This window comes from Uloborus diversus, chromosome 4, assembly GCF_026930045.1.
Source record: "Uloborus diversus isolate 005 chromosome 4, Udiv.v.3.1, whole genome shotgun sequence".
Lineage (NCBI taxonomy): Eukaryota > Metazoa > Arthropoda > Arachnida > Araneae > Uloboridae > Uloborus > Uloborus diversus.
In genome coordinates, this window is record NC_072734.1 from 137,410,738 (window position 1) to 137,428,132 (window position 17,395).

Consider the following 17,395-nt stretch of genomic DNA (forward strand, 5'->3'; position numbering starts at 1 on the left):
CGCCCACCCCTAGAACTGGCAACACCCTCCATCGCGACTGTCATGATCTTGGACGACGACCATAGTGGAGTTTTCGGATTTCAAGAGCAGGCTGAGGAAGTACCTGAATCTATTGGTGAATACCGGCTTAAGGTGGCGAGGTACAGTGGAGCTCGAGGTCGCGTTATCATACCATTTAGAACGCTTGAAGGAAGTGCCAAGCCAGGGAAAGATTACAAACACGTGGAAGGAATATTAGTCTTCGAAAACAACGAAAATGGGTGAGTACGCATTTTTCAAGCAGTTTTAGTAGCAGTTTTATATTATGCATATAACATATTCAGTCATTTAAAGCTCCAGAAATTATTTTTAAAGTATTACAAAGAGAGAGATTACATAAAATATTATAATTAGTAAATTTCGAATTTGTTTTTTCTAATTAACTAATTAAGCCAAATTTTGGCTAATTAAGGGGTAAAAAATCCCCCCACCATCAAACATTATATATCGTTGGAAAGGGTTATCCTTCCTAAACAAGATGATGTTTGTTCCATTTTCCTCAATTAATTAGAACCGGAGATAAAAGCGATTCTAATTGAGGCAATTTTCAATGCTTCTCTTTCAGAAATTACTATAGCACTAGGTCCACTTTCCAGACAGTTTTCAACTATAGCACTAGGTCCATTTTCCAGACAATTTTTCAATTACTTTCTTTTTAAACATTTTGGAGGAAGTTGCCTTTGTTGCTTATGAATATTTTACCGTTATTACTTTATTTGAAATGCATTGTACGTATGTTAATTGATTTTCTTTTTAATCAGAAAGTCGCTTGGCGAATTTGGCGACGAATTATGGAACTTTTTACATTTGAAAGTACTGGAAATGTAATTTTGATGCAATTTGTTTTTCTTTAATTCAATGGATTTTCTTTAAATTTTTAGCACAGGCACCGCTGTGCGGGTACTGCTAGTATATATATATATATATATATATATATATATATATATATATATATATATATATATATATATATATATATATATATATATATATATATATATATATATACACACACACAACGAGTAAATACTCATATTTAAATAGAACTTTCATAATTTCATTCGAAAGTCATTTGTAATTCAAATTTGAAATTGCAGGGAGCTTCGTTGCCAAGTTTTATCCTCTCGAAGTATTTATTAATGAATCGTAGAAACAGCTTAGACATTCTAAGCCCACACTAATAGCAACGCTATGGGGCAAAGCGTCGTCTGCAAAATTCTTTCCGACAATCGCTTAACGGGCTTTCTGTGTGCTTTTCCGAATCCAAATATCTCCCTCTACATTAGTCTCTGATTGCCCAATATCTATATTTAAACCGGCTTTCTACGCCCGAGTAATAGTCGTGACCGGAGAAAGATAACGTCAATTCGAAAAACGATTAGGCAAGGAAATAGTACAGCAACGTTTCACGACGTTTATTGATTTCGTTCAGGTCTGAGAGCATTTGATGGGTTCATTTTGCAGAGATTTTATTTCGTAGAACACGGCATCAGAGAGGCAGGGTTAAAAGCGACTGGTCTTAAACAATAATACCGATCGATAATTGAAACAAATATGCTGTTTCGACTAATCTATACTTCGCTCTAGGAAGAAAAATTTTTCTCACAACTATTTTACTTACGAATAATTGTCACTTTAACTATGTTAATTACAAAACCAAGCAAGAGACTAGGGATGCGTCGTTCATGAACAAATGGATCTACTAGAAGAGACCGGCTCTTCAAAAATGAAAGGTGCAGTTCGATCTCCTAAAAACTGAACAGCCGTTCTTGAACGGTGAACTGGCTAGAACGTTACACTAGAAGAACTTTGCATTTTTACTTCTATTAATCTTTTAGTTACACTAAACAAAAAAAACATATTGCTAGGTTACCTTTTCTATTTTTACTTCCTTTTACAAAATGGAAGTATTGTATTCGCGAAAAAAATTTTCACTCAAAAATCGGCCCTAATTTCTATTTTGCTCACCCCCGAATGAATGTTGGGTTTTTTTTCGTAGCGACCATGTTGATACATGCCTAGGAACGTACAGGCACTCGAAATATCCATTTTGACGATCCCCGAGTTAATTACAACGAGTTTTCTCGTGACGTCTGTATGTATGTATGTGCGTATGTGTGTATGTATCTCGTGTAACTCAAAAACGGTACGTCCTAGAAAATTTAAATTTGGTACGTAGACTCCTAGTGGGGTCTAGTTGTGCACCTTCCCTTTTGGTTGCATTCGGATGTTCCTAAGGGGGTCTTTTGCCCCTTTTTGGGGGGAAATCATTGTTAATTTCGATGTAAACTCAAGTGGTGTTATAATTTGGCGCACACTTGGCGATATATCGCCAGTCTCTTGGTCGCCAAATTTTGTCGCCAACTTGGAGACAAATTTGGAGATTTTTTTTTAAAATCTGGTTTCAATTTGGCCACTGTCGGTGATATTTAGAGAGTAAACTATTGAATCACATTAAAATTGTCAGTAATGGGAAAATGACATTAAATTGGAGTAAAAGGAAGTCATGTGATGCACATATCAGCTCGTTTGGCAAAACTTTCGGCATCACTTACCTGTTCATCAACTTTTCGTCGCCGCATTGTTTATGCCAGTCAGCTGATGAATTGAGTTTCATTGCTTTTATAGTTTCCTGCCCAGGTTTTTGAACTTTTGATAATTTAATTAATTTAAAATTCTTAATTATTTATATTTTATGTTTTTAAATATATTTTTTTCAAGTCGTTCAAATGAACGGGTTCAATGTACGAGTAAAAAAGATGAATGATCCTTCGATGAACGGGCTCATTCAAAAGGCATTGTCCATTCCTGCAAGGTAGATAATTACTTTCGGTTGACTATCGATAAATCAGAGTTTCTGTTGATAATGTTGTTTGACATTCACCAAAGTAGCACACGTTGTTATATAAGCGGATAAAAATGGTTTTCACGTCGTTAAAAACCATTTTAAAACGTTTATGAAACAACGTGTGCTACTTACGAAGGTTCGGAAATATTTGAAACTCTCTAAAGCGTTGGTTGGCAGCTGCTGGTTTATAGATGATGTTGTTATTATATTAGTTCATAATGTTACAATAGGTTACCAAATTATTAATGTTTTATTTTTCTACTCTCCCCTGATGTTCCTTTATCCATTACTAATTTTGAAGTTAGTTTGAATTAAGGTACTGAAGTAAGAAACCTCCTTTGTTCTCCTAATTCTTCTTTTCAGTAAAATAAATATAAGGGATAAAAAAAAATGAAAAATTCTATGTCCTTCTCATTTGATCTCTATTCATATTTTCTTCAAATCTATGAACACATATTTATACAAAAGTAAGTTTTCTCATTGGATTCTATGAGTTCTTATTTTTGGGTTAAATTAGATTGTTCAACGGCAAAGATCTGGAAGATCTATAAATGACACATGATTTTTCCTATTTGCGTATGAGGTTCTTTTTATCTCACAGAAACGTGAAGGGTATGTTCTTCTAGGATCTAGGGTTTCCAATCACGTGCCGAATTCAGCCCCGTGGAATCGACTTTATTCTTCTAAAAGTTAAATTGAAGTGTCAAATAGAAAAAGTATTGCTTTTTAGAAAAGACTGCTTTTGTTGCTTGAATCAGTAGTTTTCTGTAATTCCATGAACCATTTGTAGAGTACTGCAAAGTCACATACCAGAGCAACTATCGTTTGGTACGTAAAAGTGTGTGACGCTTTGGATGGAATAGGAAGGGATTTTTGCGCAAAAAATAATGCGCTTGATGAAAACACATGCTATGGCTCCACTGCAGCTGGTTTTACAGAGTTTAAATAATTGTGCACATTTAACAAAAGATCCCAATAAACTTCATGACCTTCTAAAATAGATTTTCCTTTTCTTGTAGTAGTCTTGCTTAGCTTTTGCTCAAGAATTACAAATTTCGGACAGTTGGTTTGTTTATTCCTGTACCCAATTTGACGCGCTTTTAGAATACAGTCGACCCCCGCTACAACGCGATTCGACCTACGCGAAATGGCTATAACGCCAATTTTTCGTCCACAACATGAGTTTTTTTAGAAGGAGGTATCGGCTTCGTTATTGGCTACTAAATATTGATTTTGTGAATGTCATTACATCCCTTTAAGCACCACTGGCAGCGAAAGTTCCCACACCACACTAATCTACGCATCGCTTTGTTAGAGCATCAAATAACCACTTAGCACCAGACATTTTTTTTTTCATTCTAAATATTAAAGTTGATGAAATATAATGGCACCTTAGTGGCATTTTAAGTTTCTGAAGAAGGGAAGAAAAAAAAGTTTCTGATTAAAAAAAAAGGGCTAAGATTCTTGATAGGCTTGAACAACCACAAGACATCGACGGTAGCGCGACAATCAGTATGAGTGAATCTTCCATTACGTGCAATTGAAAATCAAAACAAAAATATATCTGTAAAAGTTCAGAATTTAGTTTCAATATTGAAGCTTGCAAAGCAGTCTAGCAAAGTAAATATTATAAAAATGGAAGCTGCTCCGGTATTGTGGATTAATAACGAGATCAGAAAGAAGGGTTGTTGTACTGCCGGTGACTGTTGCCACAAATTGAAACATTATAAAAGAAAAGGCCAAGCAACCGTATTTAAAAATGTATTAGATAAGAATAGATATCTGATAATGGAGAATAAATTATCAATATCTTCATTTTTTAACTCTTAAATATTGTCACTGTATATCTACTGTACAGTAATATTATAGTGAAGCATTCTTTTACTACTACATATTGTACGTACCGTGTTGTTTTATTTTATGTCTTGCCCTCCTATCGATCATTCATTTTGTGCATCTTAAAGTATTTCATGTTGAATAAAACAGTTTTTTATTTTTTAAATACAGCAAAAGTTCAGTTCTTTATGCAAGAAACTTTAACGTATAGTTGAGGAATGTTTTAAAGCAGTTTGAGGAGTGTTTATAAGTGTCTAAAAGAATTTGGTATGCTTCTAAAAAATTTGCATGTATATATTTTTTCCACAACGCAAAATTTCGACCTACGCGAGGAGTCTTGGAACGCATCCCTCGCTTAAGTCGGGACTCGACTGTACTCAACCTTGTTGTTACATTAACGTTATCTATCAGTGCATTTGATTTATTACAGCAGGGAATGAACGCTAATTGGTTTCGCCAAGCCGCAGTCATAGTGAAAGTTTTTGAAAAACTTCGCTAATTTTACCTCTTACTTAAAAGAGACATTCAGAGACTTGAGCCGCTTAGCGTACTTACTGCGAGTCATACTGTGTTTTACACATTCGTGCCGAATGATGCAGATTAGTCAGCTGGTTCATCCAACATAGTTTTCAAAGTACCACCCACATTAATTATATGAGTTTCATGGTGACAAAGACATCGGCATTCACTTTCTTCAGGTTAGAGAGTTTACGTAAATAATGTTAGGGATTATTTTATTAATTTCTTCTTGGGATAAAAACATGGTGCACTTTTAGTAAGTTAAAGGTTTTGAGAGTGCTCCTTAAACTTACTGAAGCGTTCCAGCATTATATTTAGGCTACTTCAACGGGTTTTGCAATCTGTAATGCAATTTCACCATTTTTTCTAAAACGCAATTTTCTGGGTTTCAAATTTAGCGAAAACGTTTATAACTTTTACGCATTTTCTGAATTGCTGAACGTATGAAAAAGAAATCTTCGAATGAAAATACCAATTCAGTATCAGAAAAATATACTATATTTTTAGTGTTGTAAAATGGTAAATCTACCGGTCATCATATGAGACACGAAGTTTTTCATGCTGTTCTTGCGGAAAGAGGAAGGTGATTCAAACTTCAAATGATGCTTGTAAAAAATATTCGTTTTATAAAAGGGAAAAAGTTGAAAGCGTTTGCAGGGAACATCTTTGCGGGTTGTAAATCTTACGGGATTTTTCTCTCAATCCCACGGAATTAATCCCGCTAAATATCATGTTGGATCCCGCGGGATTCTGGATCTGGATTTCGGAATTGGAAACTCTAGTATGTTCATATCGAGCAACCGGTTTGCATCGATCAGTTTATTTGATGACGTCAGTGGTCAGTGCGGTAAGTGTCCATAGGATGTTTTCATGAGTTTTCATTAACCGGTTGCAACATTAGAACGCACCTGGTTAGTCACCAGTCAACCGTGGTTAACGGGTTACTGTATTCGAGCATACCCGAAGTCATACAGCTATTTTGTAAATTCATTGCTACTTCCGAAAAATAGAACAGTTAATCTACAAGTCAAATGTGGCAAGCATTTAAAAAATTTACCAGCAGTCAAGTGAGAACTAATTAATCAAGAGGGAATATATCACATCCATTTTCCAAAAATATTCATTAGGTGGAAGAAACGAATTAGGCAAACAGCAAAATAGTTTTCATTTTTTCTGGGTACAGAGTTTAGCAAAAAAGCGTTACAGAAAATGTCACAGAGTAAGAAATTTTCATACAAAGAAAAAAAAAAAAAAAAATCGCCATCTTAATTTTAGACATGTGTCCTTTTGAACGAAAATTTGAATGTTGAGCGTTCTAATTTCACCAAAACCATAATACACTGGTATGCAAAAATTAAGGACGAGACGGTTTTTTCAATATAACTTTGTACAAAAGCGTTCCAAATCAACACATTTAATACCGTAAGATCCCCAATACGTAAGGACATGTGTAATGTAAGCAACACTTACTAAAAGAGAAATCAGAGGGATAAAATGAAGCTTTATTGAAAAAGTAGCATGGAGCGCAATGAGACTGAAAGCCGAAACATCCCTGTGATGTGTGTCCAACAAGAAACATCCGGTCTTTAGTAGGGGATATGATCTCATGATCTCCCCCGACTGCTAGACAGGTTTCACAGCGTCTGCCCATGCTGAGAATGAGGGTGTCAATGAGTTGTTGAGGCATTGCTGCCCATTCGTCTTGCAGCGCCAATCGAAGCTCCCGAATCGTTACTGGTGGTAAGGTACGAGCTGCCAAGCGTCTGCCTAGAAAATCCCATACATGCTCGATGGGATTGAGATCCGGAGATCGTGCCGGCCAATCCATACGTTCAATATCCTCACTCTCTAAGAGCTGTTCGGCAGCTACTGTGCGATGACATGGTGCATTGTCGTCCATGAAAAGGAACTGCGGACCCATAGCGCCTCTAAAAAGACGCACATATGGAAGAAAAATCTCGTTACAATAACATGTCCCGTTGACTGAACCTGCGTCGAAGATGTGAAGGTCTGTACGACTACCAAGCATGATGCCTCCCCAAACGAGAACACCGCGACCTCCATACCTGTCCCTTTCAATGATGTTCGAGGGCTGATTGCGACTTCCCCGCTCTCTCCAGATGAGTATGCGATGAGAAACGCTACTCAGACTGAATCTGCTCTCATTTGTAAAGAGTACACGTCTCCATTCATTGTCTCTCCAATTCCGGTGTTCCCGGCACCACAGAGAACGCCTTCTCCGATGGGCAGACGTTAGAGGTACACACCGTATAGGGGGGGGGGGCAAACAGACCATCACCGTGCAGTCTTCTGGCCACGGTAAAACGCGATATTGGTCGTCCAGTCGCCTGTGTCGTGTGTTTAGCGATTTCTCCCACTGTCTGCCGCCTGTTTCTTCTGTGCCTGTAAGACAATATACCGGTCATCTGCGCGTGTGTTTCCTCGTGGACGACCACTATTGAACTCCCGGATAGCTGTTCCTGTAGTTTGAAATTTTCTCCAAAGTCGTGAAACGATCCTGTGAGCAATTCCGAACTCTGCAGTCACACTTCGGCCTTCCTCCAACTTCCCAATGATTCGACCTCGGGTAAAAGCATCCAGATGTCGTCTAACAGATTGATTATTCGCCATTTCTCGCTGAGGCAGCAACTCGGTGTGATTTTAACTGCTATACGGCGTGCAATCTCTTTGTCAGAAATACTGATCTTACACCGACAACATGCTTTATGCTACTCAGACACTCTCCCATTACGTCTGCCTGCATATTTGTTCAAAATGAAAATTGAATTGGAGAATTTTGTTTCCTTTTGATCAAAAAGTCAAACTTTATCCTTAAGTAAACTAGTATTTACTCCGTTTGAAGTTCTTGAGAGTAAGGGGTTTGATTTAGGTTACCTGAAGGATACAGAAAATGCCATAAAAAGATTTTTTTCTTAAAAGTGGATATGTTCCTTTTTGATAAATTACTCCTCAAGTGTCATTACGGTCGTAGACGGTTAAATTTGTCTAATTCATTTATTTACGCCCGTTCATGATTAGGTTTGCTAGAACTTAGCTGCCTTACATATTATGCGTTTCCTATTTACGTAATTCATGTTATCAACAAAATGCATTGCTAACTGCTGCATTAAATGCACTTTTCACAATCTCAGAAACTGAAATTCAGACAACTGCGCAGTTCTTCCGAATTTCAATTATGAAACAATCAGCTGTTATTGCTCTTTTGCAAGGAAAAGAAGTTACTTTGATCAAATAATGTGTAGGTATTCCCAAAATAATCAAACAATAAAGTGCCAGAATATGTCCTAGAGAGATAGATATTTGTGCAAATCTTAATTTGCTATGAGTCGAACTATCTTCCAGATCTGCTTCCAAAGAAATTAAAATACCTGTAATTAAAGCGGCACAGTTTGAAAATATCACTTGCTAAATTAAATGCATGAATTATCTTTTTTAAATTGCAAAAGTGTTTACCTTCATCTCAGAGACGTTGGAGAATCCTTCCCTTGAAAGTTGTAGAAGACTGATTTAATTGGTTTTGATAAATTAAGTATTCCTTGTAGATACATAAGATTAATTAAATATTGGAGATTTAAATTTTCTGAAACGAATAGAATAAGGAAATATATTTATTCATCAAATTTGTTGAAGACACACTCAGTTAAATGTAATTATTTTAAAGGTAAATTCTATGTACGCTTATATTCTTCAACTTTTCACATGTTGATTTTCTCCATACAAGTTTCATTTAAAAGGAACCTACGAGGTGTGATCGAATAATACGGTGAATATTTTTTTATTAGAAAAAGTAATAAGGTTACATAAAATTTGATTTTATATCCTTTGAAGTAGTGTGCTTTGCGAGCAACACACTTATTCAAATGTTGTCTCCATGATTGGAAGCATTTCTGGAAGGCATCTTTCGGAAGGGCTTTCAGCTGCTTTTTCATGGCCCTCTCAATGTCAAAGTGGTGACAAAACGTTTACCTTTAAGCCCAGTTTTAATTTTTGGGACGAGCCAGAAGTCCCTTGGCTCTAAACCTGGTGAATATGGTGGATGTGGATCAACAGAAACATTTTTTTTTTCGGCTAAAAATTCGAGAAATACCATCTTCCTTAGGTACATCATTCAAAAATCTGGGAACAAGTTTTGCCCTCATTCGTCTCATTTGCAACTCATCAGTTAAAATATTTTGAACGGAATTGTATGAAATTTTAAGATCTTCCGTTGCTCTTAAATGTTCACTCGTCTGTTTGAACGAATCATTGCTTCCACTTTTTGCACATTTTCTTCTGTTTTTGAGGTTACTGGACGTCCAGTACGCTGCTCGTCTTCAATGCGTTGATCGAAACCCATGTTGCGTGATAGACACGTTAAACTCAACCTCACTCTAGTGGCTCTGGCAGCTGACTGACAACTTCGAACGTGTTACAAATTGTCCCTGCTATACTTGCTTGCAACTTAAGTTGACTATGACGTCGCGACGCGCGGAATTAAAAACTATAGTTAACGGATAAAACGTCATACTTACTAACGAATAAGAAAAGGTCACCGCCTGTCTATCAGCTGCTATTGGCTGGCGCGTTTCATTCAAATGGATAAAACTTTCCGCGTTGCTTCGTTGGTAAAATTGAAAATATTTAACGATTAACAGAAATTATGACAAAAAAAGGTTACATATGCGTGGGTTTAACTAACTATTCAGATTTCTAAAGCGAAGAGCGTAATTTCACCCGAATATCGGACAACTGCGCTAGGAACTATTTCCTTCGCTTGGCCTCAGCTCATTTCTCCATTGTCAAGTATAGGGCGGTTCACTTACTGGATCACCCTAGTAGGCAAATCGCTGCATACGGTAGCTTCAGCAATTGCTGCTATTAAAATTCATTCACTATACTTTTTGATCACATCTCGTATACTCGGACTTGTACGCAATGTAACAACACAGACTGTTACAGTTACAAGTAACCGCCCGCTGGCGGAGTTGAAGCAGAATTGCAAGCAAATATCTAACAGCTTCTTACATCATCCAGGGGCTGATATACACAAGTTATTTTACGGTTTTTGCTTTCTGCTTTGATATGGCTGTTCCAGACGGGCGATCCTAAGACAAGGACGAATCAGCAGTCTTTGGATGCTGTAACAAGTTGTTCGGTATTTGTTTGCCACACCCAATATTGTTTGTTTCTAAAATTTTCTACGGAAAGTCATTAAAAATAAAACATTTTTCTAGTACAATAAAACCTGTGAAGTTGACCACCCTTGTAAGTTGACCACCTGTCTAAGTCAACCGCTTTTTTCAGGCACGGAATTAGTCCTTAGATAAATCAACCTCTGTAAGTTGACCACCTGTTTAGGTTGACCACTAAAGTAGTGCACCGCGAGTGGTCAACTTACACAGGTTTCACTGTACATTAAAAATTCTCAATCTTAGTATTATTATATCATTAATTAGTATATTAAAAATACTTAACTGCTCAATTTCATGGGCAAATCAGCGCAATGCTCCCATGTCACACGTGACAGGAAGACTTCACGTATACACTATAGTAGAAAGGTAAAGCATATGAACTGCAATTTTTACTTTTTTTGCTTTTTTGCCATTTATCGTACTTTAACTTTATTGTACAAGCTTGCTCATCTGGTCTACTCTGAACTAAATCACGAAAAAAACGTAAAATTCCAACGTTTCCCTCTTGGAATCCAATCATATAGAATCCAAAACGCATTTCTTCAAATATCTCAAAAACTCATTTCCGAAGAAACTTCGCTTTACCTTCCCACGGCAGAACAGCAGCATGACTCCAGTTTAGAAACTTAGTGAATTGAGAATATTGTTTGATCGGAAATGAAGTTCTTCCAAACAAGTTCTATTAGCGGGTGGAGCTCACCTATTAAAGCTGCAGGTCTCGCTATGATGGAGACCCATAATAAGTAGCTCCCAAAATAGGGCTTTTTTACTCTCAGCCATTTGAACTTGGAGATTGCATAAGTCTCTGGCTGTGTTGAAGTGCTTTTCAACTAGCCTAAGATAAGAAGGAGGGGGGAATACTTAGGGAACCAGGGCTGCGGAGTCGGAGCAAAAATGATCGACTCCGACTTCAGGAATTTCAGAGTGTTCGACTTCAATGCCGATTCCTTAACCCTAAAAACTGTCCGACTCCTATTCTGCAACAGAGTGTCAGACTTTGTAGGAAAATTACTGACTCTGAGTCTTGGAATTTTGATCCTTCGAGTCCTGACTCCGTTTCCTTTATTCCAAAATCTGTCCGACTCCGACTCTTCGACACTGACTCCGTAACCCCTGTCATTAACAATGAAATAACACGTTTGATTCTGAATTGAAAACCTTGCGCTTCAGAAGTTCCGAGATCAAATTGTTACTAAAACCACCTCAGTTTTTTGCGTATTTGCTCTCATTCTGCCAGGTAAATGTCATTAAATCCATTCTGTTTGTTATTGGTAGAAACGAGTCACCTGATCCCTTTCAACTTCACTGAACAATTCCTACAAAAATAACCATACTACCTTGATTTATAGGTTTGAATGATCGGAAATTCGGACTGTAGCATATTGGTTCGAACAAAATAAAAAATAAATATTTACCAATTTTAATGAATATCTAGCTACGAAGAAATGTTGCATTTTTTGAACTTCTTACTGTTCTTTTTACTAATTCCAAAGATCACTGACGAAAAATGTGGAATATAGTTCGTAACAGTAACTATACATGTATGAAATAAAATAGTTATTTTGCTGGTACAGCTATAAATAGTTAATTTATATCTAATTTAATTCATACGTTTACTAATTTATGTTTTTCAAAAAATGTTAGGGCACTTTCAATTATGCAGAAACATAGCCTATATTTTTTTCCTTCAACAATTTGCGAGAATTTATTATTGATACATTGTTAGCCGCAATTGTAATTAAAAAATCTTGCAATCCCACATTTAGATAAATAATTTCACGCTGTCTAATGGTTTTTTTTTAATAATAATACCTAAGCGCTGATAGTTTGGGGAAAAAAATTTTACGTAAAAAATTAGCTTATTTCTACACAATTATATTTTAATGATTACGCATTAAATTAATTATTTAATGCAGTTATGATAGCTTAAGAGGTTTTTTTTCTTCAAATTGAGGTTAATTACGAGTTTTGCTGCTTAGAATTAACATTCATGAAATGGCAGGTTGAGTTTTTTTTTCTAGATTAATCGTTTCTAATATTTTTTGAAGATCGTTTTTTCAGAGGTTTCTTTAAGCACTCAAAAAAAAAAAAAAAAAAAAGATACACACATTTGGCATTGCTGAATAACTCAGCAATTTTAAAAACAAATATTTATGTTTTATACTTGATTATAATTGAAAATCTGTAAATAATTGTTCAAGATAAAATAATCCAGAGAAAGTATCGGTTTTCATAATTATTTTCGAATGACGCATAATTTACTAGAATCATTTCCTAAACAAGAATCGAGTATCAGTTGAATCGTTTAATTCAGAAATTAAATTCTAACATTTCAAATTTAGGGAAGAAAATTATATCATCATATTAAATTGTTTAATAGAGATTAGGGATGCACCGATTAATCGACAGTACCGATTAATCAAGTATAATCGGTCAAATTTTGCCGATTAATCGGCGGAAAAACATTTTTTCAAATTATTTTTTTGAGCATACCTTTTACAAGAAACTATGATGAAGACAGTTATGAACAATACATAAACATGATTTGCTGCGAACTTTATTTTATAAAATGCAAAATGAAAGTGAGCAGAGTAAAAACAAATAGTTAAGAAAGTGCGTGAAACTGAATAAAATGTTAAAAAATAATTCTCACAGCTGAAACTGACATAACGCTACAAAGAATAATTAAACTACAGGACATTTAAATTGGAATGCGAAAATTATTTATCACCCTTGACCCCCCCCCCCCCCACCTAACTTTACATTTCTCGCCTGCCTTGCAGCTACTTTATATTTTTATGTTATTAATGTTATTTCTATTTATCTTTTGAAGGACAGAAATGTAGCGGAAATAGACAAATGTGCATATGATCCCACTGGAACCTCCCCTTAACTCCCCTCTCACCTAACTCTTTTTTTTTTATTTCCTAAAGAAAATCAGGAACATTTCCTAATGTTTACGATGATACCTTAACCCCAGTTTTTGGTGATACAACTTGATTATTTTTTCAGTTATTTTTTTCCTCGTAACTTAAATTATTAATTTTAGATTAAAATATATATATATATATATATATATATATATATATATATATATATATATATATATATATATATATATTTGATGTAAAAAAAATATGTATATATAAGGGAGGGAGGCCCAAAACGGGTAGGTTTTCGAAGAAACGCTTGAAAATTGTAGTTTTTGGACTTTTATCTCTACAATTTCGGTTTTATTTCCTAGCAGGGTTCTTGAACTTCAAAATAAAAAGTGATTTTTGTATTATTTCAAACGCAGTATTCATTTATTATCAAACTTTACAAACATTTGAAAAACCCGCTTTGCCCTAAGGAGCCCAAAGTGTGTAAGCTTAACTAATTGTGATTTGGTACATTTGCCAGATAGATGAAATGCGTACTAGTTTGAGTTTAGATATTAAGAATAGTTGATAGTTTGTATTTAAAAAAATAACAAAACTTTAAATAAAATTTCTTTATAATTCCAATTGTTAGCCTTCTCACATTTTCTTGATGTTAAATTTTTATTCCAAATACAAAGCAAAAAAAAAAAAAAAAAAAAAAAACCGACTAACTTTTTGAGGTTTATTTCTGATTTCTAATGTGTAAAATAGGCTAGTAGAGACGTTTAGTTTAAGAGCAAGTAAAAAAAAAATCGCCTTGCAACTGAACCAGAGAGTTTTATTTGCAAAAGGCATATAATACATCCCTTAATGTCCCTGCTCACTGTCCGACATCTTTCCGGGGCCATTAGGTGTGGGTGGACGCGTGAACATGACCTTTTGCAATAATTTAAAACTGGTAACCGAACTGCGCGACATTTAGGCAACTGATTAGAAATAGTTATATAAACACGTAGCAAAATTGTCAGACACCTTTCCGGGGCCGTTAAACGAGGATGGCCGCGCGAACATGCCTTTTTTTGCAATTTTTAAAATCCGGTAACTGAACTGCACGACATTTCGGCACAAGTTTCAAAATAGTTTTTTAAATGCGTAACCAAATTGTCAGACACCTTACAGTTGCCGATCGGACGATATGCTTTTTTTCCCCCGACTATCAATTCAGCACCGCTGCCTGTTGTCAACGTTTCAAAGTTTGTTTATTTTTGATTGGACGGCGCCCATTTTGACTGCAAGAGGCCGCGTTGCTAAATTGATAGGCGGGGGAAAAAATAAATAAAAAAACCTATTGTCCAATTGGCCCCGGAAAGGTGTCTGACAGTTTGGTTACGTGTTTAAAAAACTATTTTAAACCTTGTGCCAAAATGTCTTGCAGTTCGGTTACCGGTTTTTAAAGATTGCAAAAAAGGCCATGTTCGCGCGTCCATCTCGTTTAATGGCCCTATAAAGGTGTCTGACAATTTCGCTACGCGTTTATAAAACTATTCCGAATCAGTTGCCAAATTGTCGTGCATTTCGGTTGTCGGTTTTGCAATTACAAAAATGGTGTGCACGATGCTGAATTGATAAGCGAAAAAGAAAAAATAAATAAACCTATCGTCCGATCGGAAAGGTGTCTGACAATTTGGTTACGTGTTTAAAAAACTATTTTGAATCTTGTGCCAAAATGTTGTGCAGTTCGGTTACCGATTTTAAATTATTGCAAAAGGTCATGTTCACGAGTCTGCTCACGGCTCCGGAAAGGTGTCAGACAATGCGCAGGGACATTAAGGGATGTATTATATGCCTTTTGCAAGCAAAACTCTCCGGTTCGGGTGCCAAGTCGACTTTTTTGGGGCTAGCTCTTAAAACTAGTTCAAGTTGTTTGTGAGTCTTTGGTTACAAAGCTTATATGAAATACAGTAAACTCCCGATTATCCGTGGAATTGGATGGCACAAATGCCGCGGATAATGACAATTTTGAATAAGCCACAAAAGAATAAAGTGAGGGACAAATAAGGAAAAAATTGTCCTTCCTCAAAAACTCAGCTGTATTGATGCATAATACTTTCTTCAAACAGTAAATATACATATGTTACCGTTAAAGTATATAATGCAGTTCTTTTATAGAATACCTAGTTATTCCATGAAATAACGGATCGTGTCCGTTAAAGTGTGCAATATGTTATTAATTTGACATTTTAACTAATTATTCTATGAAATAACTAGGTATTCTATAAATAAACTAATGATAGACAATTGAAATGAAAAAGAAGAAATTTATCTAATTTATGCAGTGTATAAATGGTATTTATGGAAACGTACCATAAAATCATTTGTTAAAACAAGGATTACTAAAATGACACTTGGAATTACAAAGAACAAAAAAGCATTTTTTGTTGACATTCTAAAAAAAAGCATTTTTTGTTGACACACTGGGTTTTACACGAACATTTTGGGGGTAACACAAGGATGGTAGGTAAATGTAATGCGTCGTGCAAGATATATAATATGGATTTTTTACACTTTAACGGGCTGCAGATCGTTATTCTATGAAATAACTCGCTAAACCATGAAATACAAGAGAGTTTTAAACTTTAACGAACACGATCAGTTATTCCATGAAATAACTAGGTATTCTATAAAATAACGGATTTCATACTTTAACGGTAACATATGCAAAACAGTAAAAATGTTTCGTATTTTTGCACAACAGAACTTAACATAAAAAAAATCAAGTGTATATACGATGAAGAAAGTACAAAAAATAAATAGAACAAAAGCAACTGAGTTTAAATTTACAATTTTTCGACAAATAAAGTCATCGGTATTTGCTTTTTACTGCAAAAATACATGTTCCCGATTGTTGATTGACTTGCGGATAATCCACTCGCGAATAATCGAGAGTTTACTGTACATCGATTTTGTTAAATATCCTCTAAAGAGAGAGAAAGGTAGAAAACTCAGCTTTCACAGACAATTTGAACTAACGCTGAGTTTTAACCAAAGCCTAAATTACACCATCGAAATCGAAAGCACCGCAGCTGAATAAATATGTTCTAAAAACAAACAATTATTTAAAAACGTAAGAAAATAAGCATCGTCTGCGAGCCAAAAATCAAAACTCCTCAAGAGGAGGTGAAAGAAAGATAGCTACGAAAATGGATGTAATTGGTTGCGGCGAATAGAATTTCAAAGAATGGAAGAAATAGAAATTTTTAGAACGTGGAGAGGAATAATAATAATAATGCAGAAAAGGTCTTTGAGGACTGATTATTTTAAGGAATATTTTGTCAGGTGCTTCTTCGGCTTCTTATAATCTATTCAAAAGGCACTTAAACTTCAAAATTTTCAATGAAGGGTAAGTAGAAATTCTACGCATTAATTTTCTTAATGGCAGTTCTCAAATTAGCGGTTTCATAAAATAACAGTAAAATTATGTTAAATAATGTGTAGCAGAAAAATTTTGAGTGATTAATTTTAATATTTTATCTATTAGATTGCTTTCGTAATTATTAACGAGAGCGTAATTTTAATTAGGTAAGTATGGAGAAAGATTTATTATTGGAAGAAGTAAAAGAGCGGTTTATTACAGATCGCAGATAAAAACAAAATTTTGGGGTCTTTTTTTTTAATCACTGGCCTCAACTTATTTTCTTAATTATATACGTATTTAATAATTATAACTAATTTGCAAAACATATATTATTCTTTGAATGATACTTTTCGTGTGTACATTCACTTGTATAGAGATTGTATGCTTGAATGTCCTATAAGCGCCAATAAAGTAAAAGAGGAAATAACAGCGTCAAAAGCACAAATTGCAGATTATATCCAATAAAGTATTGATTTTAAAAGTTCATCTTTTTAAAATCAAATTAATCAAGTTATTGATATAAGTCAATAATCAAGTTACAAATAATCAAGAACTATGTACAAACAAAGTAAAATTTCATACATATTTCAATCGAAACTTTTCGGGGTCAATGGCCAATTTAAAAACAGTGCAAGTAAGCAAAGGTTAGGCATTCATACGTACTAATATATTAGTAAGGTAAAGG

At 35.0% G+C, this 17,395-nt stretch overlaps 1 protein-coding gene across 1 annotated transcript in view; it reads left to right on the plus strand.

Annotated features, from left to right (window-relative positions):
* The window catches only part of LOC129220851 (sodium/calcium exchanger 3-like), a 76,137-nt gene that overhangs the window by 1,455 nt on the left and 57,287 nt on the right, over positions 1–17,395 (plus strand). Inside the window, exon 2 of the mRNA XM_054855282.1 lies at positions 8–260. Coding sequence (XP_054711257.1) covers positions 8–260 — 253 coding nt within the window. The remainder of the gene's footprint in view (positions 1–7; positions 261–17,395) is intronic.